General features: G+C 45.5%; 5 protein-coding genes across 5 annotated transcripts; 3 read left to right on the top strand and 2 right to left on the bottom strand.

Moving 5' to 3' along the window:
- Positions 1–1,335: 1,335 nt before the first annotated feature.
- JR316_0007011 (Superoxide dismutase [Cu-Zn]) lies at positions 1,336–2,159 on the top strand (the record flags this gene model as incomplete). The annotated part of the gene is made up of 5 exons (XM_047892756.1): positions 1,336–1,461; positions 1,516–1,652; positions 1,713–1,910; positions 1,968–1,989; positions 2,046–2,159. The coding sequence occupies 5 exons, from the start codon at positions 1,336–1,338 to the stop codon at positions 2,157–2,159; spliced, it is 597 nt and encodes a 198-aa protein (XP_047748038.1).
- A 461-nt stretch (positions 2,160–2,620) lies between these two features.
- JR316_0007012 (Chitotriosidase-1) lies at positions 2,621–9,246 on the bottom strand (the record flags this gene model as incomplete). Its single annotated transcript, XM_047892757.1, has 29 exons — positions 2,621–2,908; positions 2,959–3,093; positions 3,159–3,510; positions 3,582–3,648; positions 3,709–4,098; positions 4,151–4,587; positions 4,644–4,711; positions 4,762–4,788; positions 4,840–4,899; positions 4,974–5,030; positions 5,083–5,091; positions 5,144–5,236; positions 5,298–5,342; positions 5,404–5,784; positions 5,836–6,004; positions 6,209–6,474; positions 6,530–6,633; positions 6,685–6,873; positions 6,929–7,006; positions 7,058–7,345; positions 7,405–7,704; positions 7,761–7,883; positions 7,934–7,994; positions 8,054–8,239; positions 8,303–8,497; positions 8,549–8,848; positions 8,899–9,053; positions 9,111–9,189; positions 9,214–9,246. 29 exons carry the CDS (start codon positions 9,244–9,246, stop codon positions 2,621–2,623), a joined length of 4,935 nt encoding a protein of 1,644 aa, XP_047748039.1.
- A 1,840-nt stretch (positions 9,247–11,086) lies between these two features.
- Positions 11,087–14,363, top strand: JR316_0007013 (LysM domain-containing protein; the record flags this gene model as incomplete). Its single annotated transcript, XM_047892758.1, has 5 exons — positions 11,087–11,441; positions 11,544–11,910; positions 11,968–12,611; positions 12,668–12,927; positions 12,981–14,363. The coding sequence occupies 5 exons, from the start codon at positions 11,087–11,089 to the stop codon at positions 14,361–14,363; spliced, it is 3,009 nt and encodes a 1,002-aa protein (XP_047748040.1).
- Positions 14,364–14,728: 365 nt separating this feature from the next.
- JR316_0007014 (uncharacterized protein) lies at positions 14,729–16,372 on the top strand (the record flags this gene model as incomplete). The annotated part of the gene is made up of 4 exons (XM_047892759.1): positions 14,729–15,036; positions 15,093–15,384; positions 15,444–15,731; positions 15,791–16,372. The coding sequence occupies 4 exons, from the start codon at positions 14,729–14,731 to the stop codon at positions 16,370–16,372; spliced, it is 1,470 nt and encodes a 489-aa protein (XP_047748041.1).
- Positions 16,373–16,545: 173 nt separating this feature from the next.
- On the bottom strand, positions 16,546–20,999 carry JR316_0007015 (Ubiquitin conjugation factor E4; the record flags this gene model as incomplete). Its single annotated transcript, XM_047892760.1, has 21 exons — positions 16,546–16,661; positions 16,716–16,865; positions 16,920–17,566; positions 17,618–17,699; positions 17,757–17,801; positions 17,860–17,980; positions 18,039–18,156; positions 18,210–18,302; positions 18,364–18,566; positions 18,616–18,776; positions 18,831–18,954; positions 19,010–19,108; positions 19,172–19,288; positions 19,345–19,446; positions 19,502–19,922; positions 19,976–20,094; positions 20,150–20,267; positions 20,322–20,397; positions 20,456–20,534; positions 20,603–20,881; positions 20,958–20,999. 21 exons carry the CDS (start codon positions 20,997–20,999, stop codon positions 16,546–16,548), a joined length of 3,312 nt encoding a protein of 1,103 aa, XP_047748042.1.
- Positions 21,000–21,005: the final 6 nt, after the last annotated feature.

The raw sequence follows: 21,005 nt of genomic DNA on the forward strand, positions 1-21,005 counted from the left end.
AAGCAAATAGTCTAAATGAGAAAACTGGACTGCCATAAGAACACCCAAAAAACTCACCGTTGAATTATTAAGTGTGTCTCCTGTATCGTTGATTCCAATCCACCACGTCGTGAGCGTCTGGTCGACTGGATGGGGAATTATGTCTGCTGCAAACTCCAACCACTGTTTCACTTGGTCAACAAGCGGAACCGTGAAGTTGCTGTGCAGCGGCAACCTTCAATCATTTAACGAGTCAGTAGAGTCGTTTTGGAGAAAAACCTAAGCTTCACAAATTTCCATCGATATCAGCCCCGGCGAATGAAAAATCCCACAGCTGTTTCTCGCACGATGAAGGTTTGCCTTCGAAGCAACCCGTTAAAAATTCAAGCTATTTGGTCTTGTATCTCAGTTGAAGTTGACGAATTTACTGCGAATTTCAATACCCAATTCGAGCCTTCAGAGCTTGTCTGATGTATATTGAGAAAAGTTAGCTTGTATAACACCCACAACCCAAAGGTAACTCGTACACTTTTCGGCACTATTTCGTTGGACAGAAGCTGCTGGGGTGTAAATGAGAAGTGCAAAGCATCTCCAATGAAGCTGCATGTGGCAATTAAAGAGAATCAAATATTTTAGCGCTGGAATACCTGAAGTTCGCAAGGCCTTCAGTCCCATAAACGAAGGAATACGAATCACCGAAGGCATGAACGAATTTAATCTGGTCCCAATCGAATCTTGGCCTCTTTCCAGAGGGTATTCCACTGGCAAAAGCTGTCTTCATGGCAATGCCAGCCATACAAGCAAGCTTCAGAAGATTTTTGAAGGCATGCATCTCCGAAGATATGCAATAAAGTTCCGTTCAAAATCAAAAACAGGCATTCACGGAGGAGGACTCGGTCTTTATACCACAAGCGCGTCTATAAATGATGAGAAAAATACGGGGACGGACAAGGGGCCATTGTCAGATGACATTTTCCGCTGGCAAGTCTTCTTTGCTTCGTTCTGCAGTGACTTTGAGCGGTCCGAGCGATTTAGACAGACGTTTTTCCACCTCCACCAGTCTCTCTTGAACGCATATACCGAAGCCTGGGGTACAATTCTGCATAGTAAAGCTAGTTTGTTTTTCGCCGTCAAGTCCACAGAAAAAGTTGCTATGTTGAGAATCTTGGAGAAAGAGCGTAAGCTGAGTGTTTCTGCCCCGTGCATCGACGCGAACCAAGTGCCTTTTCAAGCGGCCCCACGGACGGGCCGAATCAAGTGTGGTTTCATCCGCCAAACCATCAACGTGGGTACTGACTTTGGCGTATATCGCGTCATGCCCTCCCATAGGCCCGTATCTTGATTTAGACCTTGGTCATGGACTCTTATACAAAGCAGAAGTCGTCTGCCAGGCCATTCGTCATCGCTCTCGCCTTTCTTGGAACTGTCTTCCTGGGGTATAAACTTTTCTTCCAGGACACGCCAGTTGCACCAGTTCGCAGTGTGAGTTTAATACGGCTTCGTCGCAACTATTGGAAACTGAGAACTATCCTTTAGGCTGTCGTAGTCTTGAACGGAGAATCTCATGTGACTGGAACTGTTACTTTCCAACAAAGCTCACCCAGCGGTCCTGTTCAGATATCCGGGAAAATACAAGGGCTTTCTTCTGATTCGCTCCATGGATTCCATGTCCAGTGCGTGGCTTGACCTTTCTTGCAGACAATGCAGTCTTGTATACTAATTTTGCGTTGTAGTGTGTCTGGTGATTTAAGCGGGGGTTGCCTATCTGCAGGAGCCCACTTCAATCCCTTTGGAAAGACTCACGGCGCCCCAAGTTCCTCTGTGAGGCATGTCGGTGACTTGGGAAACATCAAAACCGACAAATCTGGCACCGCTAACATTGATTTCTCTGACCACCTCATTTCACTCAATGGTGCTACCTCCATAGTTGGGTGAGTGTTATGATGTGTTTCCTAAACATCATTAACAAAAGTTATTATCCATACCAGACGTTCTGTTGTTGTCCACGCTGTAAGCACCCATGTTTCATTCTCACGGACATCTATCTGGTACTCACAGGTGATTAGGGCACCGATGACCTTGGCTTAGGTGGCAATGAAGAGTCACTGAAAACCGGAAATGCTGGTGGACGAGTTGCGTGTGGCGTCATTGGTTTGTTCTCCATCGAATCTTTAATATAAAACCGGCAGCTCAATGTCCATTTAATAGGTCTTGCCTGAAATATAACATTCACTGGATTGTATACAATTAGGTTTGTAGCCGTTTTGGTAGATGTCTTCAGATGTTCTGCGCGTAGACTTCAATTCATATGCATGTAGACAGTCACTCTAGTTGACGAAATCATTCTATCTTTGGTTCCGAAATGAGTGAATATTTGAAACGAAAGATAAATATTCAAGAAATAAGCAATAAATACATATTGGCCAGAATGTAGTAATGAGTGTGAAGTAGCGAATGGACGGTATTTATTGCCATGCAGGAGTGTTCGAAGTACGACGGGGTTAATTAAACACCACTTCAATCGAAGACATGCTGGGCATATCTGACATAAGTTACTTGACCGTTTTCTGATTAATTCTACAACAAATGCAAAAAAAATAAAAAATAAGTCAATGATTCAAGGAAGTACAAATTTCAGAAATCAATGAGTGGGCATAGTATTCAACCATGTTATACTAGGCATGGCATTTAGGATTGAAGTGGTGAGCTGAGCCCGCGAAATTTGCACGTCGGCCTTCGGCGCAAGAGTGGTATCCCATTGTGTGTTGGGATCGCCGTTCAAATGATCCGTCCAGAAATCAAGCTCTATGGCAAATGAGAGTCTGACGTCTACAGTATCCGTATCAGGTTTTCCAGGATTGAAAGATTGGATCAAGGTTGTGATTTGGCTCTGGAGGTACGGCACAACGCCTGCTAAAATGTTGTATACCTAAAGCAGATTCAGGTTGATCCAACGAAGCAGCGCTAGCATAGACTTACAAAGTTGTCATATATCTGAGGAATATTCACGTTCCCGGGATTGGTGTTAGCATTGGGGTTTTGCAGATATGCGTTATACCAATTGACCCAGGCATTCCGAATGCACGTGTTGTCAGCTTTGAAATTCCTTTGCACCTGTAATTAAGTGTAATTAAGGATTTTTATTAAAGATTTGACATATGCAGTGCCAGGCTACGCACACTGAAATTGTTCAAGTATGACGGAAGACCTGCGGCTGCACGAAGTCGCGCAACCTGTTTCGTAGGACACATACTTGCCCATTTTGTCGGGTCTACAAGGCGGATAGTGTTCCCGTTTCCGGGTACTAGTTTTCTTTCTGTATCATAGAATGCGTAATTTTTGAAAACATTTGCTTGTTGTTCCAACATCACCATGGATGTAGCCCCATTCGAACCACCTACCATTACCCAATATAAGAAAAAAAATAAAGGAGTTAATACAAATTTCTCACCAGGATAGCAATTCTGCACTTGCTCGAAGAGTGAATTTGAACCTGATCTCAAATATTGCTGAACCCATTTACACCAAGATCTATATGGTCGCAATAAAAAGGCAGTTAAACCTTGTTTGCTTTGATTGAAACGACACAAAGCAAAACTCACAATCCGCCCTGCGCGCTGTTTTTCCAAAGATCGGTAAATTGTTGAAGATGATCAATAAACAGAGCAGCTGAGGGTATCGTTCAGTACCAAAGATATTGTAATATAGCAAAGAAAAATCTAAACGCACCCATGCTGACTTCATAGACATGTTCTCTAGCAAAGATTGCGCCATTGGTTTCAGCAGAAGTAAGTATAGGCTGACCATTAGCATCCACATTGATGTTTGGAGGCCACGGATTGTACGTCCCAAGAGTTGGATTCAATTGGTCCACGGGTTTGACGTCAAAGAATGTTCCAATAGATGTACTTGAATATCCAGACATGTCCAAAAAATATGCTGGACACGTTCCCATGGTGGAGAAGCCTCCAGCACGTCTGAATATATGGATATCCTGCTCGTCGTCATCAGAAGTAGTAGTCGCATTGCTGAAGTCTCGAATCATCCTTTCTTCGTACGTCGCCGAAAGGTTGGCGGGTATGTCATTGAACTCTCTTGCTAGAATATCGGCGTATTGGCCTAATATATTTATCAGAAAATATGTTCAAAATACCACGTCATAAATACCCACCTGTTGCACCGTTTAGGTCAAGGTTGTTGTCAGAGTAGCACAAACAATCGATTGAACCACTGGGGCCTGATATCTCGTTACCAACAGTAGGGCAGGTCAAAAATCCGGGCAAAAATGGTATCGCTCGACGATCCAAGACCTCAGTTGCATTTTTGCTGGGATAATTGGGGATCTGGGATGTTGTTGGTTGTTGAATTACAGCGTCGTTCTTCCAAATTTTCTTGGAGGCCGAGGACCTTTTTTCCAGCACGGAATAGGCTGGGATATCGAAATCATGATTCAAAGAAATGTTAGATCCAAGTTGGCCCGACCCATGCGCTTCATATGTATAAAATGGTTCGGCAATGCCTCGTCTGCTATTGCCTGATCCCGAGCCTTGGTTAACTGAACCGAAACATGATCCACCGAAAGGGTAGTCGGCGGAGAAGAAATTTGTGCTAGAGGGTGTAAATTGAATTAAAGAACCACTAAACCTCCAAAATTCGACACCTACACAAGCGGATTCGGCCTCCAAAACAACACCGATCCTGTCAACCCCGCGTTGAGATTGACCCCGTAATGCTTTGGGGATATTAAGTCTTTATAGATGAAAAATCGGTTAAATTACTCACTGGATTGATACAAAACTGGGGTGCTGACTGATAGAAGGAATTAATAGAGGAAGATCATACAGTTCAACACACACTTACACTTTGGCTTACACTTCCAGATATGGACACACCGGCATACATGTCGGCTTCAGCAAATATCTAAAAGGGATAGGTCAGCGTAAGGTCAACGTACAGTTTATGAAAACCGGGGGCTTTCACATAGAGAGACGTACTTCCGCGTCAATAAGAGAACCTCCTAACACGTTGATTCCGAGTTGCAACGATGGTATCTGAGAACTATTGTAAATAATCAACGAGTTGTGCAAATGGGCCATGACTGACAATATGTGCCTAGCCAAAAGTAAGTAAAACATCAAATAATACAGAATTAAAAACAACGAACTTCCAGATTTCCATCCAAATTTACGTTATATCCAATCGAGAAATCGTACCCCACGTTATTACTGTTGGACCCAACGGCGCCAGATGGATCTTCCTACAGGCCAAAAAGTGGTAGGTGTCACAAACTATGAAGATTCTTTACGACCGGAACTGACCTCATCCGGGTTATCGTCAGCTAAACCAAAAGCATAGCTTATAGGCTAACAAAAATCGAATTGTTAGCTTGTTGTGAAGTTAAACAGCGACTGTCGGGACGCATACTGGGAAAGTATATCCAATAGTCGCAGTGTAACGGCCAGATAAACTGAGTTGCCCAACAAGTTCTCCGTAGAGGTGAAGCGACGGTCCAAGGGTCAATAATCCAGGATAATATAGACCTGGAAATCCGAATGTGGCCAATTCTCTTCTGCCACTACCGTAATGCGCTTCGGCAAGTCCAGTTATCGTGAACGATGCTTGGGCACCAGCACCAGCATCAAAGAATACATAGGCCTGCTGAATTGCGGGAGGAACGATGGTTGCTTCAAGGTAATATCCAAATTGACTTGTAATTTGAGCAGTGCCCGTGACACTGATATCAAGACTAGACGAGAAATTGGGACATTGTTGTTCTGCGTGGAAGATGGTATAGGTGTCCGACCACTGAGTTCTGAACTCAGACAAGGTTTTGGCAGAAAGACAGTATGCACTTACATGATAATTTCGACTGACTGTGTCACCGGAACGGACTGTATTGAGCCTTTGCAGCCACGAGTCAAAGGGCCCAAACCAGCGTTTATTGTATTCCGAAGGTTGGTGGAAGTCGCGCCTCCGTTTAGTGGTCGTGGTCCCTGAATCAGGAGGACTGTCGATGATGGCGTCCCTGAAATACAGAATGATTAAATTTCATAGGGCATAATTAAGAAAAGAATGTGCACCAATATCCAGGCATGTTAGTCTGCAGAAGAACGCGTAAGTATATTTGAAAGTAAGCTGCAAGGAAAGGTTATAATCTACTCACTACATCTGCTCGCATCCTTGGATTTATCGTTAGATGAAATGAAGCAGTTGATAAGGAAAAGCTTACAAAATAGGACCATTCGAATCGGGGACGGCAAGGAAATTATAATCGAAGGACAGAGAATAAACTTTTTCGGTCGAACGTTTCCGCATCTGGTGCTCTTGTGGAAGCGAATTTTGATCAGGATGCTCCGTCAGTGAAACAACACGAGCATAAGGACCCAAACCACAGGACTTGGGCATTCGGATTAATGTGTGTTCTGCTTGGGCGATGAAAACATGACCACATCCCGAGTCCTCGTCTTCCATGCCTTTTGAACAATAGGCAAGGACCTAAAAACGCAATAGTGTGAGTGAGGAGAAAAACCTGCATGATGATTTAACTAACTGTCTGTGGCTTGTCACTCGTAGGTGAGCAGTCTGTAATCACCCAGTCAGACGCTATGTCCATTGAGCTGACGGAACCAGGGTTCGGCGAGGAGATAAAGACCTCTGCATACATTATCAGACGCAAGAGGTAGTTTGAAATAATAAAGGACGGACCTCCAAACGCGGAGTCATTTTCATCGCCATCGTCGTCGATTCCGCTAGATCCAGCGCCTCTTGAAGATGTGTCCGATGTCCCAGTGTTGTCATCAAAATCGGCAGTAAACGTCGCAGGTTGATCGATATTGAAGCCATTCCCAGTAGCAGGGAAAACATAACTTAGAGGAACGGGGAGGAATGACGTTCCTAAACAAAGATTATGACCCCTGTCAACTGTATCTTTCATGATTGGTGCACTTACCAGCAGGAGGATCACAACAGTAAAAACGCTTGTTTTTTCCAACACATTGTGTGCTGGCATCTCCTTGCATATCGCTGACTGTGTAACCGGATATTAGGGTAAGCCATTTCAGAGATTTGATAAACCTACATATTGCCACTTGCCCGGCACTACACACTGCATTCAAACAATTAGGTGGATCTCCAACCCATCGACAATTGGTGTAGCCAGCTAAATGAACCAGGCATGAGATACACACAATGTGCGTCATTAGGAAGAGAACCTTACAATTACAACACACAGGCTTCGTATTTGATTGACAAATTTCCGGGCAGACGGCCCCATTTTGTGATTCGCAAGAGATTCCGTTGTCGGCGCTACCCTGTTTGACGTGGGTTTCTACAACATATGGAGAGGCACATGAACTTGCAAAACAAGCTATTAAAGGCATAAGACCCATAAGTCGACATCAATAGGCAGGTTCGTAGGACACTCACACCCGCCAAAGCATGCACCAGGCTGCGGATCTCCTGAAGAACAACAGAATGCCTTGTATCCTTGGATGCATGTAGGATGTCCATCATCTCCAGTTTCATCTAAAGCAAGAACAACTTCGCCGACATTGCATTGCGCATTACAGCTAGTTCCACCACCTCCACGCCAAGAACAATTTTGTGGTTCGTTGCCTTTTGGGCAGCAAAGACGCGCCGGGTTATTTTTAGGACACGAACCTCCATTGGGTATTTGAGTCAACGTGGTAAGCGAGTCATATTTAGGGGGACATTGTTGACCACATCCTGTGAATTTTCGTTAGCATATACTGGAAATAGGAGGCAGGAAACGTCAAACGTACCTGTAACTTGACATTGATTTCCAGATTCGACCGACGACGGTTTATTGATATCTATGTCTGGATACAGGCCGCTAAGAGCGCTGTAATTGCTGTCGTCCTGATCTACCGACCATATCATTGTACCTGAATGAATTCGTTAACAAAAGACAGTACAATTGTTTGTGAGTACAAACCTCCCAGGCAAATGCTATTTGCGTAGTTGAGCTTCATTTGCAACGTCTGAGCATCGTCGTACTAGAATAAAGAATTAGTTGAATACTGCATGGAGCATGGGAAGCTCAAGAAATACATACGGATACCCATTGATTGTCATTCCATGTAATATACTTAACAGCCGCTTCCTGATCAAATACAGGGATGATACTATTCGCTCCATCCAACAGCTTCTCGATTTCCGAGAACATCAGAGTGCCGGAACTCAGCGAACACTCTCCTGGATCGCCACCACCAGAAAACGCGCAGCCAGGTGTATTGCATTGCTAAAGAAGTAAGGCCTTGATCAGCTACTGCAATGAAAGGGCTTAAAATCGTTATAGACAAACCCCGTCAACCAAAGTGAATGAGCGCCCGTAAAAGCCAATTCCCATAACCATCTGCGAAGGATCGACGCCAACGTTACGGAACAGTTGCATTGTATCTTTGATTTCAGTTAAATTTGTGTGGGCAAGGACAAATGGCCCGATGTAAGGATCAGTGCTATCCCATGTACCATGAAGGTCATAAGTCATGATGTTGACCTGAGGGACCTCATTTTAATTACGGTCATGAAAGAACGACGAAGAACGTACCCAATCAGCCGATTGTAGGAGTGCTGGAAGGTCAAAATGTTGGAGATACCAATAACTCGAAGGAGCGGTAAATGTTAGACCATAACCACGAGGCTTAAAAGCTGCTTTGACTCTCGACATGAAGAGCGGGAAGTTTTCCTTGTCAGCAGGCACCCCACCGCGCTCAGGAGCTACAGGATATTCCCAATCAATATCAATACCATCAAAGCCATAAGCCTGCATAACCGCCAGAGCATTCTCAATAAAAGTATTGGTAGCCTGCAGACTTCCAGCAAGATTGCTGAAAATGTGTTGTGTCGGCTACTCGCACTGTTAAATACGATCGACATGAAGAAATGCTAGTCACATACTGGATCGTTAAAGCTCCATCCACCCACCGACAGGAAGACCTTCAGGGCAGGATTTTTTTGCTTCAACGCAGTAGTTCGCAACCATAAGATATTATCGTTGACGGTCATTTCTTGCAAGAGAAAATCTTCCGAAATGAGAGCAAAGGCGAAATTGACTGACAAATTTCACATAAAAAGGTGATCATCAACAGTAAAAAAGAATTTTTACATACCATGAGTCAATGTTTCTGCAGAGATCAGTTCTGGGGGATATGCGTTACAACCTCGACTGTCGCTTGATACCGCCCATGCCTATTGAAGACATGAATTAATAACGAACTCTCGATGAGATCGGCGCTCGTACTTCATAGTAGCCTATACGTCGATGTGTTGCTGTTGCTTGGTTGTCCCCACAGGATTCTTGAGCCGGGGGGTTGCAGTTGGACTGACATCCAGTACCGCAGAACTCTTTAGATGTTCCTTGTAAGAAGATTATGCACCCATATTATCAATACAAGATCACCTTCAGTGGTACCACAGAATCCAAACTATTCGTTATCAGTCTCTTTGAAGGGCTCTAGAATCCTTAGAACAAACCTGACTACAGCAAACATTCAGGGGGCAAGTCCGGTTTTCGGCAGCAGCAAATGGACCACATTCTGCCAAAGCATTACAATTAGAAGTACACGTTCCACCAGAATCAACAGGAGTGCAAAAAGATGGACCAAATCTGAGAAAATTTTGAACAATGCAAACAACCTCGGCTTTTAGATCGACCACATACCCACAAAAACCAGACACCGAGTTGCAACAAGCACCATTGGCGCATGGAATGGTAGCCGTGCAGCTTCCGACAGGTAACCCTGTAACATTGCCTTGAGTAATGACCCCGGATATTCCCCAACCTGTACAAGAATGTTAGAGGGCTTCAACAACAGGTGGCTGGAATAACTCACCCAAGAGGATTGAAAGAGCGGACACCAGCATTCTGGCAAGCTTCTACGAAAACCTATCCCAAGGAATTTTGATCAATCTCGCAATGCATCTGGTTGCTTATAATTGATTCAATTTTCATAAGAGACACAAAGAATAGATGACAGGTCGGGCACGGTTGAAGGGTAGCGTAGCGTAAGATGGGACAAAATTCCCAGTGCATAGCAAAAATGCAGATTCCGGATGACATTCTCTTCGTGCCATAGCGAATACATCGGAGCTATAGAATGGCAAACGCTTTGGCAAAATTGCTGACCAGCACATGTGCATTTGTCCTTTCCCCAAATGCTACACGTAGCACAAGGACCGCAATCTGCCAATCAGAGTTGTTTATGTTCAATGATTGTGCTTCTTTGACGCCCATTGCCCGTGCAGATCCGTTTCTCCCAATACATAGAAAGGCATTCGAGTGTTCCTGGTTGCCATCCTAAACCAACGGATTTCTCGCGATGTCACTTCGAGTACGAGAGAAAGCTTACTTGGACGAACGCTGCTGCCGGAAGAGTGCATCTGACCTTTCTCGGTCCATCCACATTCAACCTCATCGTAGCTCATCGCACATACGGTTCCAAAGCGGCGTTATCTTCTGGTCCGGCCCTGCATTACTTTTCATTGACTACCCTGGGACATTATGAAGTCGTTTCAAAGATTAACACCGACAGAATGACAGAATAGAGCCGTTCTCATCCCGAGTAAATAATGACGAGGAGAAAATAACATTGAAAATGGATGGAACCAGTTAGAAGAGCCTAAGCACAAACAAGCACGTAGCGAGTGCAATTGGTTTGGAGGCCCATAGTGTGTGAAATAAGTACTTAAAACGGCAGAGACGGATCAATAAGTAATTTGTTTATGTAAGTGATCTTAAAATATAGTCGTAGACGATGTCGTCATGATCAATCGGCTGTTTAAGTCTATTAATATATCTTCCAAAAGGGGTATTCCATATCAAAAGGCCTCTTGTAGAACAAACAACAGGATATTACGGAGTGAGGTTTTGGGCGAGTTCATCTGTCAAAACGCAAAGGACCCTCATGGCTACTGTTTGAATCAAAATTTTCACTTAATTCACACGTCAGCTTCAATCTCTAACATAACCTATAGACCGATTTGTACGGCTTCATTTTGAGTGCGACTCTCTCATGTAGTAGCGATCTTTAAGTCCATGGCCTATTTACCAGTGAGTGTTTTATTGCCTCCAACCCCTGCTCACTCAATGGCGGCACGGGCAGTATGTCTCTATCTGCATATCTTCCTTCCCTTGCTACTTTTCCTGGGAGTCGTCGAAGGTTCTGATTTTCATCAAAAGCTCAGGGGGAAAGATAAAGCACACAATGATGCCTTTCATTCTGGTCTTCTCAAACAGCTCGCCGACTCGCGAAAAGGTACCACTGGAACCAACGATACTATTGCATCAACACACAAATCTTTGGATCTAGAAGTGCCCAATGCTTTCATCACGTTCGCGACAGATGCCGTCGTTGGTTTACAGATCTACACTGCGGATACCCTCCCAACGAACCCAGCACCCTCCACTGCGTGTGCATCCGCATTGACAGCAACCATCCCATGTAACTCTACGATTCCTCTTATGGCGTGGGTCTCAGCATAGTTTCATTTTTTGCCTTCACTGAATGCATGCCTATTTAGGCTCAGCCCATATTTGTTTTCAGATGACCTCGACCTCGTCTGCACCAATGACTGCCTTGTTGGCTTGGAGTCATATCGTGCTGGGGTCGTTTCTGCATGCGGAAATTATGTGGTAACTGATTCCAGCAATAATCAATACCCTCCAACACTTGCTCTCGACTATGTCAGCGGTCCATACACTGTGCAGTGCCTCAAGGATCCAGTCAGTGGGGCCTTCTGTGGCCCAATTATCAAGTCGTATAATACCACAAATGGCCTTTTGTCACTACCGACAAGCCAACTTTGCACATATTGTACACTCGAGACTTTGAACGCTACACTATCTAATCCGACAAGTTATTCCGTCGACTTGGCAGGCCTCTTGACAAGCGCAATCACCACGTGCGGAGCGTATGTATTTTTAGCCACATCAACTTGCCCAGCTTTTAATTGGCCCTTTCTCTTTAGCAACTTTAACAACTACAATGTAACGACCGCCCCAAGCGACCAAGTGGTGTTGTCCGTTCCCTTTGGTGTGAATGCGACGGATGCACCAACAATTGATTGTACGCTCACTGGGAGAAATATCACGGCCAGTCAGGCAACGACTTGTGCTGGCGTTGCTGCCCAGTACAGTGTCAGTGAATACGACGTCTTCTCGTCAAATCCGTCGTTGAATGCCGACTGCACAATCCCTGCAGGCTCTGTGCTGTGCATCCCCCAGCAATGTACTACATATACCATTGCAGTCAACGACACATGCCAGTCGGTCGCCAAGCTGGCAGGCAAAGTACCTGGGACCAACTTTGATATCACTGCGTCGCAAATCCAATCCTTCAACCCCGACCTTGGGACATACTGCCAGCTCATGTCACTTCGCGTTGGGAAAAAGATTTGTTTGAGTCCTAATGGAGGGTGGCCATCCGTGGGGGCAACCACCGATGGAAACCCATCTGGCACGCCAACGGCAGTCGCCCCTATCCCAACGCCAACTGTGAGCGGCACAACCTCTGCCTGTGGTCGATATTATTTGGTGAAAGATGGTGATATCTGCCAAACAGTATGTTTGGCAAACTCCATCACTTTCAGTGACTTCCTAATTCTTAATCCCGGTGAATCTCAAAAAATCATCGATGACATTTCTTCTCGCTTACGCAGTTGATTTCAGAGGTTGATGCCAACTGTACCAACTTGTGGCTGGGATATAACTATTGTGTAGCCCCTTATCCGCCGCTTTCGACTATTACTGCTGCACCGTTGCCTACCACAAACTATACCAGTGCGACTATCTTTAGCTATCCTGTCCCAACAGCAAATTATACCATAACGTATACAACTAGTCGTGTCACTGCCGCTGGAGTTGCCGCTCCAACGAACATCGCTGATGGAACTCGTCCGGTCGCATGTGGAGGTTATTATGATATCCAGGTATCTCTTTTTCTATCACTGTTTTGCCGTCAATCAATTGACACGACCATAAGGCGGGAGACACTCTGGACTCTGTCACAGCACTAGTTGGTGTAAATGCTTCTCTCCTTGCGACTTGGAATCTTGAGCTCGCCAGTGGCTCCTTACCACCTGTTGGATCCGCTATTTGCATATTGTTCCCAGAGGGGAATTATACCCTACCTGTGGCCCCACGCCCGGCAAACGCATATGCTAATGCAATTACATCCTGCGCACAATTCTACACTGTTCAATCAGGCGATGGGTGCGGGTCAATCGAGAGCTCCTTCGCGCTGACGAATTCACAATTCGATCAGTTGAATCCCGGTTTAACAAGTGACTGTACCAACCTTGTGCTTGGCCTTGCCTACTGCGTTCTTCCAACTGTCCCCTTCTCGCCACCAAGTTCAACTGGACCGCCAGATAATGTTGCACCTGGAACCATCACGGATGGATGTACATCGTACTACACAGTTCAATCAGGCGATACTTGCAGCGTCATGGAAAACAACTTCAACATTACATTAACCCAAATAACCACGTGGAATCCTGAAATCAACAGTCAATGCACCAACATTCAATTAGGCCTTGCATACTGTGTGGCTTCCAGTTCGTCCCCTCCTTCCACCGGGCCTCCTAGCAATGTGGCACCTGGAACGATCACAGATGGGTGCACAACGTATTACACCGTTGTGTCGGGCGATTCTTGTTCCGCCATAGAAAGCAATTACGACATCACGTTCACCCAGCTCATAACGTGGAATCCTGAAATTAACAGCCAATGCACGAACATCCAAGTAGGCCTAGCATATTGCGTCGCGTCCAATTCGCCACCTTCATCCGGTGGTCCTCCTAGCAATGTTGCACCGGGAACAATCACTACTGGATGCACATCATATTATACTGTTGTTTCTGGGGATACATGCTCAGCCATCGAAAGCAGGTTTGGCATTACCATGACACAACTCACTGCGTGGAACCCTGAAATCAATAGCCAGTGTACCAACATTCAACTCGGTCTGGCGTACTGTGTCGCATCAAGTTCTTCAGGCACATCACCCACAGGCCCTCCAGAAAACCTTGCCAGCGGCTCATTAAGCAACTGCACAAGCTACCACACTGTCGTTTCAGGAGACAGTTGCGCTGCAATGGAGTCCACTGCCCAAATCGCTGCTGCCGATTTCTTCAGGTGGAACCCGGAGGTTTCGACTGATTGCTCAAATATCCTTGTTGGTGAGGCATACTGCGTTGGCGGTGGAGGTAATCCCTGCCAGAAATTCTATGTGGTGCAACCTGGCGATTTCTGCTTTGCCATTACTCAGAGTCAACAGATCACTCAGCAGCAGTTGAACGCCTTGAATCCGTTTTTAGATTCTAACTGTGATTTAAGTGTGGGCGAAAGTCTGTGCGTTGGTTAAGCGTATTTTTATTGCTTTTTATTGCGCCGTGATACTACATACAGTCAATTTTGTGTGTAACATATTTATGAGTCGTTGTTCCTACTAGCCTATATATACAATCGTTTTCCAGATGTAAGCTGCCTCCTTTCAGTTGTATACGCCGGCCGTAGTGTCGTTTGAAAGTTTCTGGACATGAGTTCGTGGTGCCAGGACTGTCATGGAAGACTTGAAGAGGAGCTTACCTCCATTTTGTTGAATTAAAGTTGTGACGGCAAGTTCCTCATGGGGACGTCATTCATCCGCTTTCTTCTTTCCACCACGACCCTTATCAAAATTCTCTATATAACTGCCATTCATAGCAATGTCCTGTCAAGTTAAACATCATGACCACCCCTTGGTTGACTGGCGCTCCAGTTCGCTCTAGAGAGCTCTTGTGGCCAAAAGACGATGAACTTGTTTCTTCTGGAAGTTGGGATCGCGAAGGAATGTCAACTGTGCATGGATTCGTGTTACACTGGTTCTCCTTCATCCAGGATACGGAACGGACGGTCATTTACATTGCAGATACAAATTCTGATGTCTCATCAGGACCAATTATTCTGACTCCGATTGCGAACGAGTTGCAGTATGCCTCGGATCGCGTCGCGTTAGTGGGAACGACAAGGTTCGCGACGGCCGAGTGGATTGTTAGGTAGGCTCTTGGCCATGGATGTGCGCCTGGTGTCAAACTTATATTCTAATTTATAGTGAGAGTACGCTTAAATTCAGAGTCCACCAGCTTGACGGGGTTGTCGAACGAGAGAGTTCGATATCTGTCCAGGCTGCATTTGGTGACCTTCGCGTTTTAGACTCGAAAATTCATCTATGTATTTCATCTGGCCCTACAAATGCATCCAACGCAGTTATGACGCCGCATCCGATCCGCCTCGGTAGCGATATCGAGGATTCAGATACGACTCCAGTATTTGCTGATCAAATTTTGATATGGGATTTCGCGTCTGGCGCGTTTCAGCGCATTTCAATTCCTGAACCTATGCGTGTATGCAAAGATATTTCTTATTTCATCAGAATTTTGTTGATGCAATGCTCTTTTTACAGCATGGTGCAGAATATACTTTCCCTTCGGACCATCAAGTTGTCCTAGCGGGCTTGGTCGAGGACCACAACGGACAAGAGCAACTCGCATTATCATGTTTTAACATAAACCATGAGCCCCAGACTCAATCTGTTGCGCGTTCATTCTCTCCAGGTGGCTCTTCGCACGAACGAGTCCTCAAAGGGATGGGTGTAGCATCGGAGGACAACACGAATTCCAGTGATATCATTGTGCATTCTTTTGACAGAATTGCTGTGTTCAATAAGGCATTTTTTGACAAAGAAGTCGAGGTGAGTTTTCTTCACAATGTGTTGTAAAATATTCATCACCTTATCACTTATTGAAACAGGATAATCCAGTGTCAGGTCGTTTACATTTTCTTAGGTCCATTCTGTTGCAAAAGGATGTCCGAGTATTACCATTCTCCTTGTCGGGTCCCCTACCTGCCGTCGCAAACAATCGAGTACTAGGTTATAGGAGAATCCAAGGGAAATATCAGTTCTTCGTACTGGATTTCGACGAACAACGAGTCAGCGCTCTTCTCAACATGAAACCAGAAGAACGGGAAGCTCTCCGATTACAGCTCGCGGAAGCTGGTTCCCGTGTAACTGTCGTAACACGCCAGTCTTACGCCCAGGAAGAAGGTGTTGGTGGTGGCGCTGTTGATGCTGAATACCCCCCTCGTCGCGTACCTCCAGCATGGATGGCCCATCTCCGTGCACTTGCGGAGGAGGAAAAACAGGGAGGGGCCCTCATCTATGATGAAGCTCCAGAAGACCGCAGAGAAGGCAGATGGGGATTTGTGCAATCGGAACTGCACCTCGGAAACCCAATCACACTTGTGAGGGTGGGTAGAATGGGTCTTGCACCTGATCGCATAGTTCTCATACCTGAGCCGGGGGATAGTGGTATGATCTGGTATTTTGAGTAGAAGTTGAACCCGCAGTCACTAAAAAATTTTATACCACCCACTGCTAATTCAAAGTAGGCCCATGCAAGAATGAAATATATCGACAGCAAGTGCAAATTAACAATGAAAGACCGACTACTGATACAACGACGAATTCCAATTATCAATGTCTATTCTTGACCCCTGCAAAGCTTTTAAGTGCTCTCCATGACGACGTCCTCTTCTGGCAATGCCGGTGGAGGCTCTAGAATCTTGTCTTTGTTCCTTCTTTCAATTAAAAACTCCTCGATGCGAGTTTTGAGCTCTGGCACTTTAAGGAGCTTATGAGGACAAAGTGCTAGCCATGGACATAATATGGTCTTACCTGGAATGACGTCCTCTATGGACAAAGGAGCACGATTGAATGGGTCCTTTGAATCCGACAAAAGATGTGATTTGATCGTGGCTCGGTCAAGAATAGTTTTCGAGGAAGGAAGCATAACAGGGTCTTTCATGACAGTAAACATGAGTGGGTCTAAGAAAAAAGGCATCAAAAAGCATCATATTGGAAAGAACAAAAAAGACATACCCAGGAACTCATCTGGAACCTCACCAAGGTCCTCTTCAGCCTCCAATGTAGCCTTTGCCTCTTCGACGCGGTTCACAAACGCCCTCAGCGCATCAATCTCAGTCTGACTCTTGATTGACCGCTTGATCGCAATTGCAGCAGCCCTATCGAACAATTCCTTCGAATAACTTCGTCCATCGCCCGCCACAGACAGTACGAATTGCTGTTGGTCACTCAAGTTCAGGAAGATTTGGAGTATTTCGCCGAGCAATGCTCGAGGATCGAACTTGAGTTTCTTAGCATCTCGAACGATGAGGTCTTGGCATCGCGGACCTGCCAAAGCTTGTAGGTTATAATTCAACATGGCTGCAAGACGATCAACGATTTCGGGCATCATAAAGGGCGCCTTTGTTTCAGCCGTGAATATCTTCAGCAGTTCAACAGTCGACCGTCCGAGAGTTGTATATCCCGATGCATGCCTCTCGAGCGAACGCAGAGTGCCCTCTCGCTCTCGGCGGTATTCTAAAGGTTTGGATTCCCAGGTAGCCTTGTCATCCATCTCAACTTGAATATTGTGAATCTGGGTTAGTTCGCTCAGAGATTCGTCCATGAGATATGTAACGTCGTTAATCATGAGATTGACAAAGCGAACAAATTTGTCGACATTCCTGCCATAGCATCAGCATACTGATAAATCTAAGGTGTTCAAGAAAGCGTACTTTGCCTCGATATTGAGCGCCTCACGATGCGTGGGGTTGTTCCAGACCACCTTTAGGATATGGGAAATATTTCGTCTTGCATCTGAGAATGCCATTCAGTTCGGTTGTGACCATAAGACATAGTAAGATTGAAACATACTGAATTTATCATAGAATTGGGAGCTGGCGCCAGTCTGTTCGACCTCTGTTGAAATTTTTGTGTTACCTCCTGTCAAAAAGCTATAAAAGCAATAGCAACCGACCGATATAGAAGTGCATCAACGCGGGCATGAGGTGCTTCAAAGCCAATGGATGTGAATTGAGCATATTCCCCAGGATTCCATTCCGCTCGCGGCCATATCCCCAAATGCTCATGAAAAGAACCTAACATGAAAAAAGTTATATAAATACTACAGCTGTGCGGAGATATATGACAACATACATCGTTGATTTTGGATTTGAGGAATGGGTTTTTGATGTACCAAGTTGAAGTCAAGAAAGTCAACACAAATGTCATCAATTCAATTTTGCCCGCCATCTCAAATTTATCTGGGGATGTTCTGGATGATGATGATAAATAAGGACTCATCAATGTGAAAAAATAAATGCTCACTGTACAGCGAAATACAAATAGTCCACAATGTCCTCCACAATATACTCAGGGAGCGCGCGGAATGACATGGGCACTTCCTTAGGCAAAGGCAGCCTATACATGAGAAAAAATGAGCTAAAAAAATCTCGTAATAGTTGGAGAGTATTACACATACTCAACAGGAGGATTGGGGTGCGTTTTCTTCGGGTCTGCCTGGCGGATAAGCCAAGTCGCCAGGAAATTTGTGAATCCAATAGATCGGAAGACCAAGTCCTGCTCCATCAACCCTGCCTCAAAAGTGAACTGCTGAATCCGGACTTTATTCTGCTCCTTCTTTATCATAGCAATAAGTGCTTCTGTTCGAGGTCGCATAGGAGACTGGATAATTTTGAGTTCATCGTTTCAGATCATAACATTGGCAACGCACCGTCATCCACGACCCGTCGCCTTGGACCATATCCAATTGCCGCTGGAGCTCGTCTGAGCTCTTCGACAGGTCGTTGAAAGTCTGTATAGTGCGCAGGTAACCATAATGACTCATCGCCACAGTGAGGTAAAAGATATTCGAGATAAAGTTTGGAGGGGGCGCTACAGCCAATTTTATTTTATGAAAAAGGACTAGTGGATTTGAATAAAGCATACCTAGAGAATTCTTGTTTTCTTCTTCCCACTTGTGAGCTTCTTCACTCGTTGCCTTGATGCGGGTCTCGTCACTGAGGTCAATTCGGTTTGAATGAACGTAATAAAGTGGGTCAATACGGTCCATCTGCAAGTCATTAGATTCGAATTTTTCTATTGCCACTCAATTTTTTGACTCTAACCTTGGTGTAATTCGCATCCATAAATGGTTCCGCAAAATTCAACAAAACACTCTGCATATTCAGCATAAAGCTGTCCGACGCTACTGTTGTGGGGTCTACCTGCAAAGAAGCATGTAGGTGTGAGAGATGCCAAGTTTACTGAGTATTAAAACGGGAGTGTACCTGCATACCAGCGCGTTTGACATTTAATGATATAACACGCGCAAAGTAGCCCAAAACGGCTTCTCTCGTCTCACCAGACGCTCTGACTAAGGCATTGAATATCTGGAAGAGAGAAGACTAAAACAGAACGTGTTTACAAATTCGAACATAGAAAGAGAAGCAGTCTTTTATACCTGTAAACTTTTCAAAGTCGCCCTGAGACTCGAATAAGAAGATTCCACGTCCTCCCTTGTGCGCTGTAATGGTTCAGAGAAATAGGATTGACCAATCGCTGGCTACACCTTTTGTGTCAAAAACCTGGAGAAATTTCACAAAGGCGAGAAAGCGCACCCATTCAGTCCAAAACACGCCAAGGCGGCACAATGGACCCAGAAGCGAAACCCTCTCAAAAGTCGCAGCGGTAGCGTTAGGCGGGTTCCACTCCTCCATGCGCGTGATCATACCCGCAATGCTCTTGATTGACACCAACACCTCCAACCCACTGATAACGCCACGCCAGCTCGAGTCGCCGCCACCGAGGCCTTCAGGACGGAAGAGCGACTCGTGGAAAAGGAGGCCACGGACAACAGGAGCGAGAATGTCGTCTATTTCATTATCTGGTTCAAAGCGACGTGCGAAGTCTTGCAGGAATTGGTCGATGTCGGAGGGAGAAAGCGAGTAGGGGTTTTCTGACGCGTTGGAGAGCAAAGGTGCGGAAAGGGCAGAGAGTGAGAGGAGAGGTTTGATCAGTTCAGCAGGCCCAAGTTCTCGACTAAGATTAGGTAGGCTTAGATTGCGATTTGCATTTAACATGATCATACGCACCCTGTAGGCTGAGGAAACATCTCGGGATCCTGTAAAATATATCCTGAATAGCTAATGACTAGTTGCCTGACTTTCTCCAGCTGGTCAAGAGCTTTGAGACTGTCTGCGGGAGCGTATCCCTACATATCCGCGAAGTCAGAATATCGTAGTTTTGAAGTGGTCAAGGAAACAAACAGTTTTCATCACGGTAGATCTGGCTGCATTTAGCCTCTTCCAACAGCCAACCAAATATTCAAATACCGTTTGCTGAGGAGGCAAAGATACAAGGACAGGAAGGTATTCTAGATCATCTCTGCGGAGGATATCAGCAAACTGTGGAAATGAACAGAAAAAAAGTAAAACGGACGTCATAGTTTGTGGATTAAGTTCTAGTCGCGCAATTAGAAGGCGATCTAATAGGTCGATGGAAAGTTTGTCAACGGCTGAGTCATGAGAGTCAGTACACCAAACCCGCAGACTTGAAGCAATAGCAAGGCGCACGAGTTTCCTCTGCTGCCAACTCCGAAGCCAGATGTTTCAGCCATACGATATCGTAACCACTCTTATCTGCAACCTCTTTCTACATGAAAGCAAACATAGTCACGATCAGAATTCGTAGTGCAGGACTCGGCGCTTAAAGAGACGTACGCTCAAAGTGACTTTGAGAACATTCTGTAGTGTGATATGCTCCCAAGCAGGTAAATCAAATTTCGGGACCTGTGGTTTCTTCTTCGCCAGACCTGACGCAGGCCGTGGGGCGGGGGGAGGTGACGCCGTAGTGGCAGCCGGAGAGGGACGAGGGATCGGCTTGGGTTTAACAGCAGCAGGGGGCGGGGTCGGGGTAGATGGCGCAGGTGTAGTCGTTCCAGAGGACCCCGACGGCGAGACAGCTGGTCTCTGCAGCTTCTCTAGCCTCTTCAAACGGATCTGTTAAATAAAGACATATAGGATGAGGTCCCGGTCTAGGATGCGTATATATGTCCCCACAAAGGGATATACCTACGCGATCGGCATCATCCTGGGGAGTAGGGCCGTTATCGCTCATCGTGAA

The sequence above is a fragment of the Psilocybe cubensis genome, chromosome 6 (genome assembly GCF_017499595.1).
Source record: "Psilocybe cubensis strain MGC-MH-2018 chromosome 6, whole genome shotgun sequence".
In the NCBI taxonomy this organism is placed as follows: domain Eukaryota; kingdom Fungi; phylum Basidiomycota; class Agaricomycetes; order Agaricales; family Agrocybaceae; genus Psilocybe; species Psilocybe cubensis.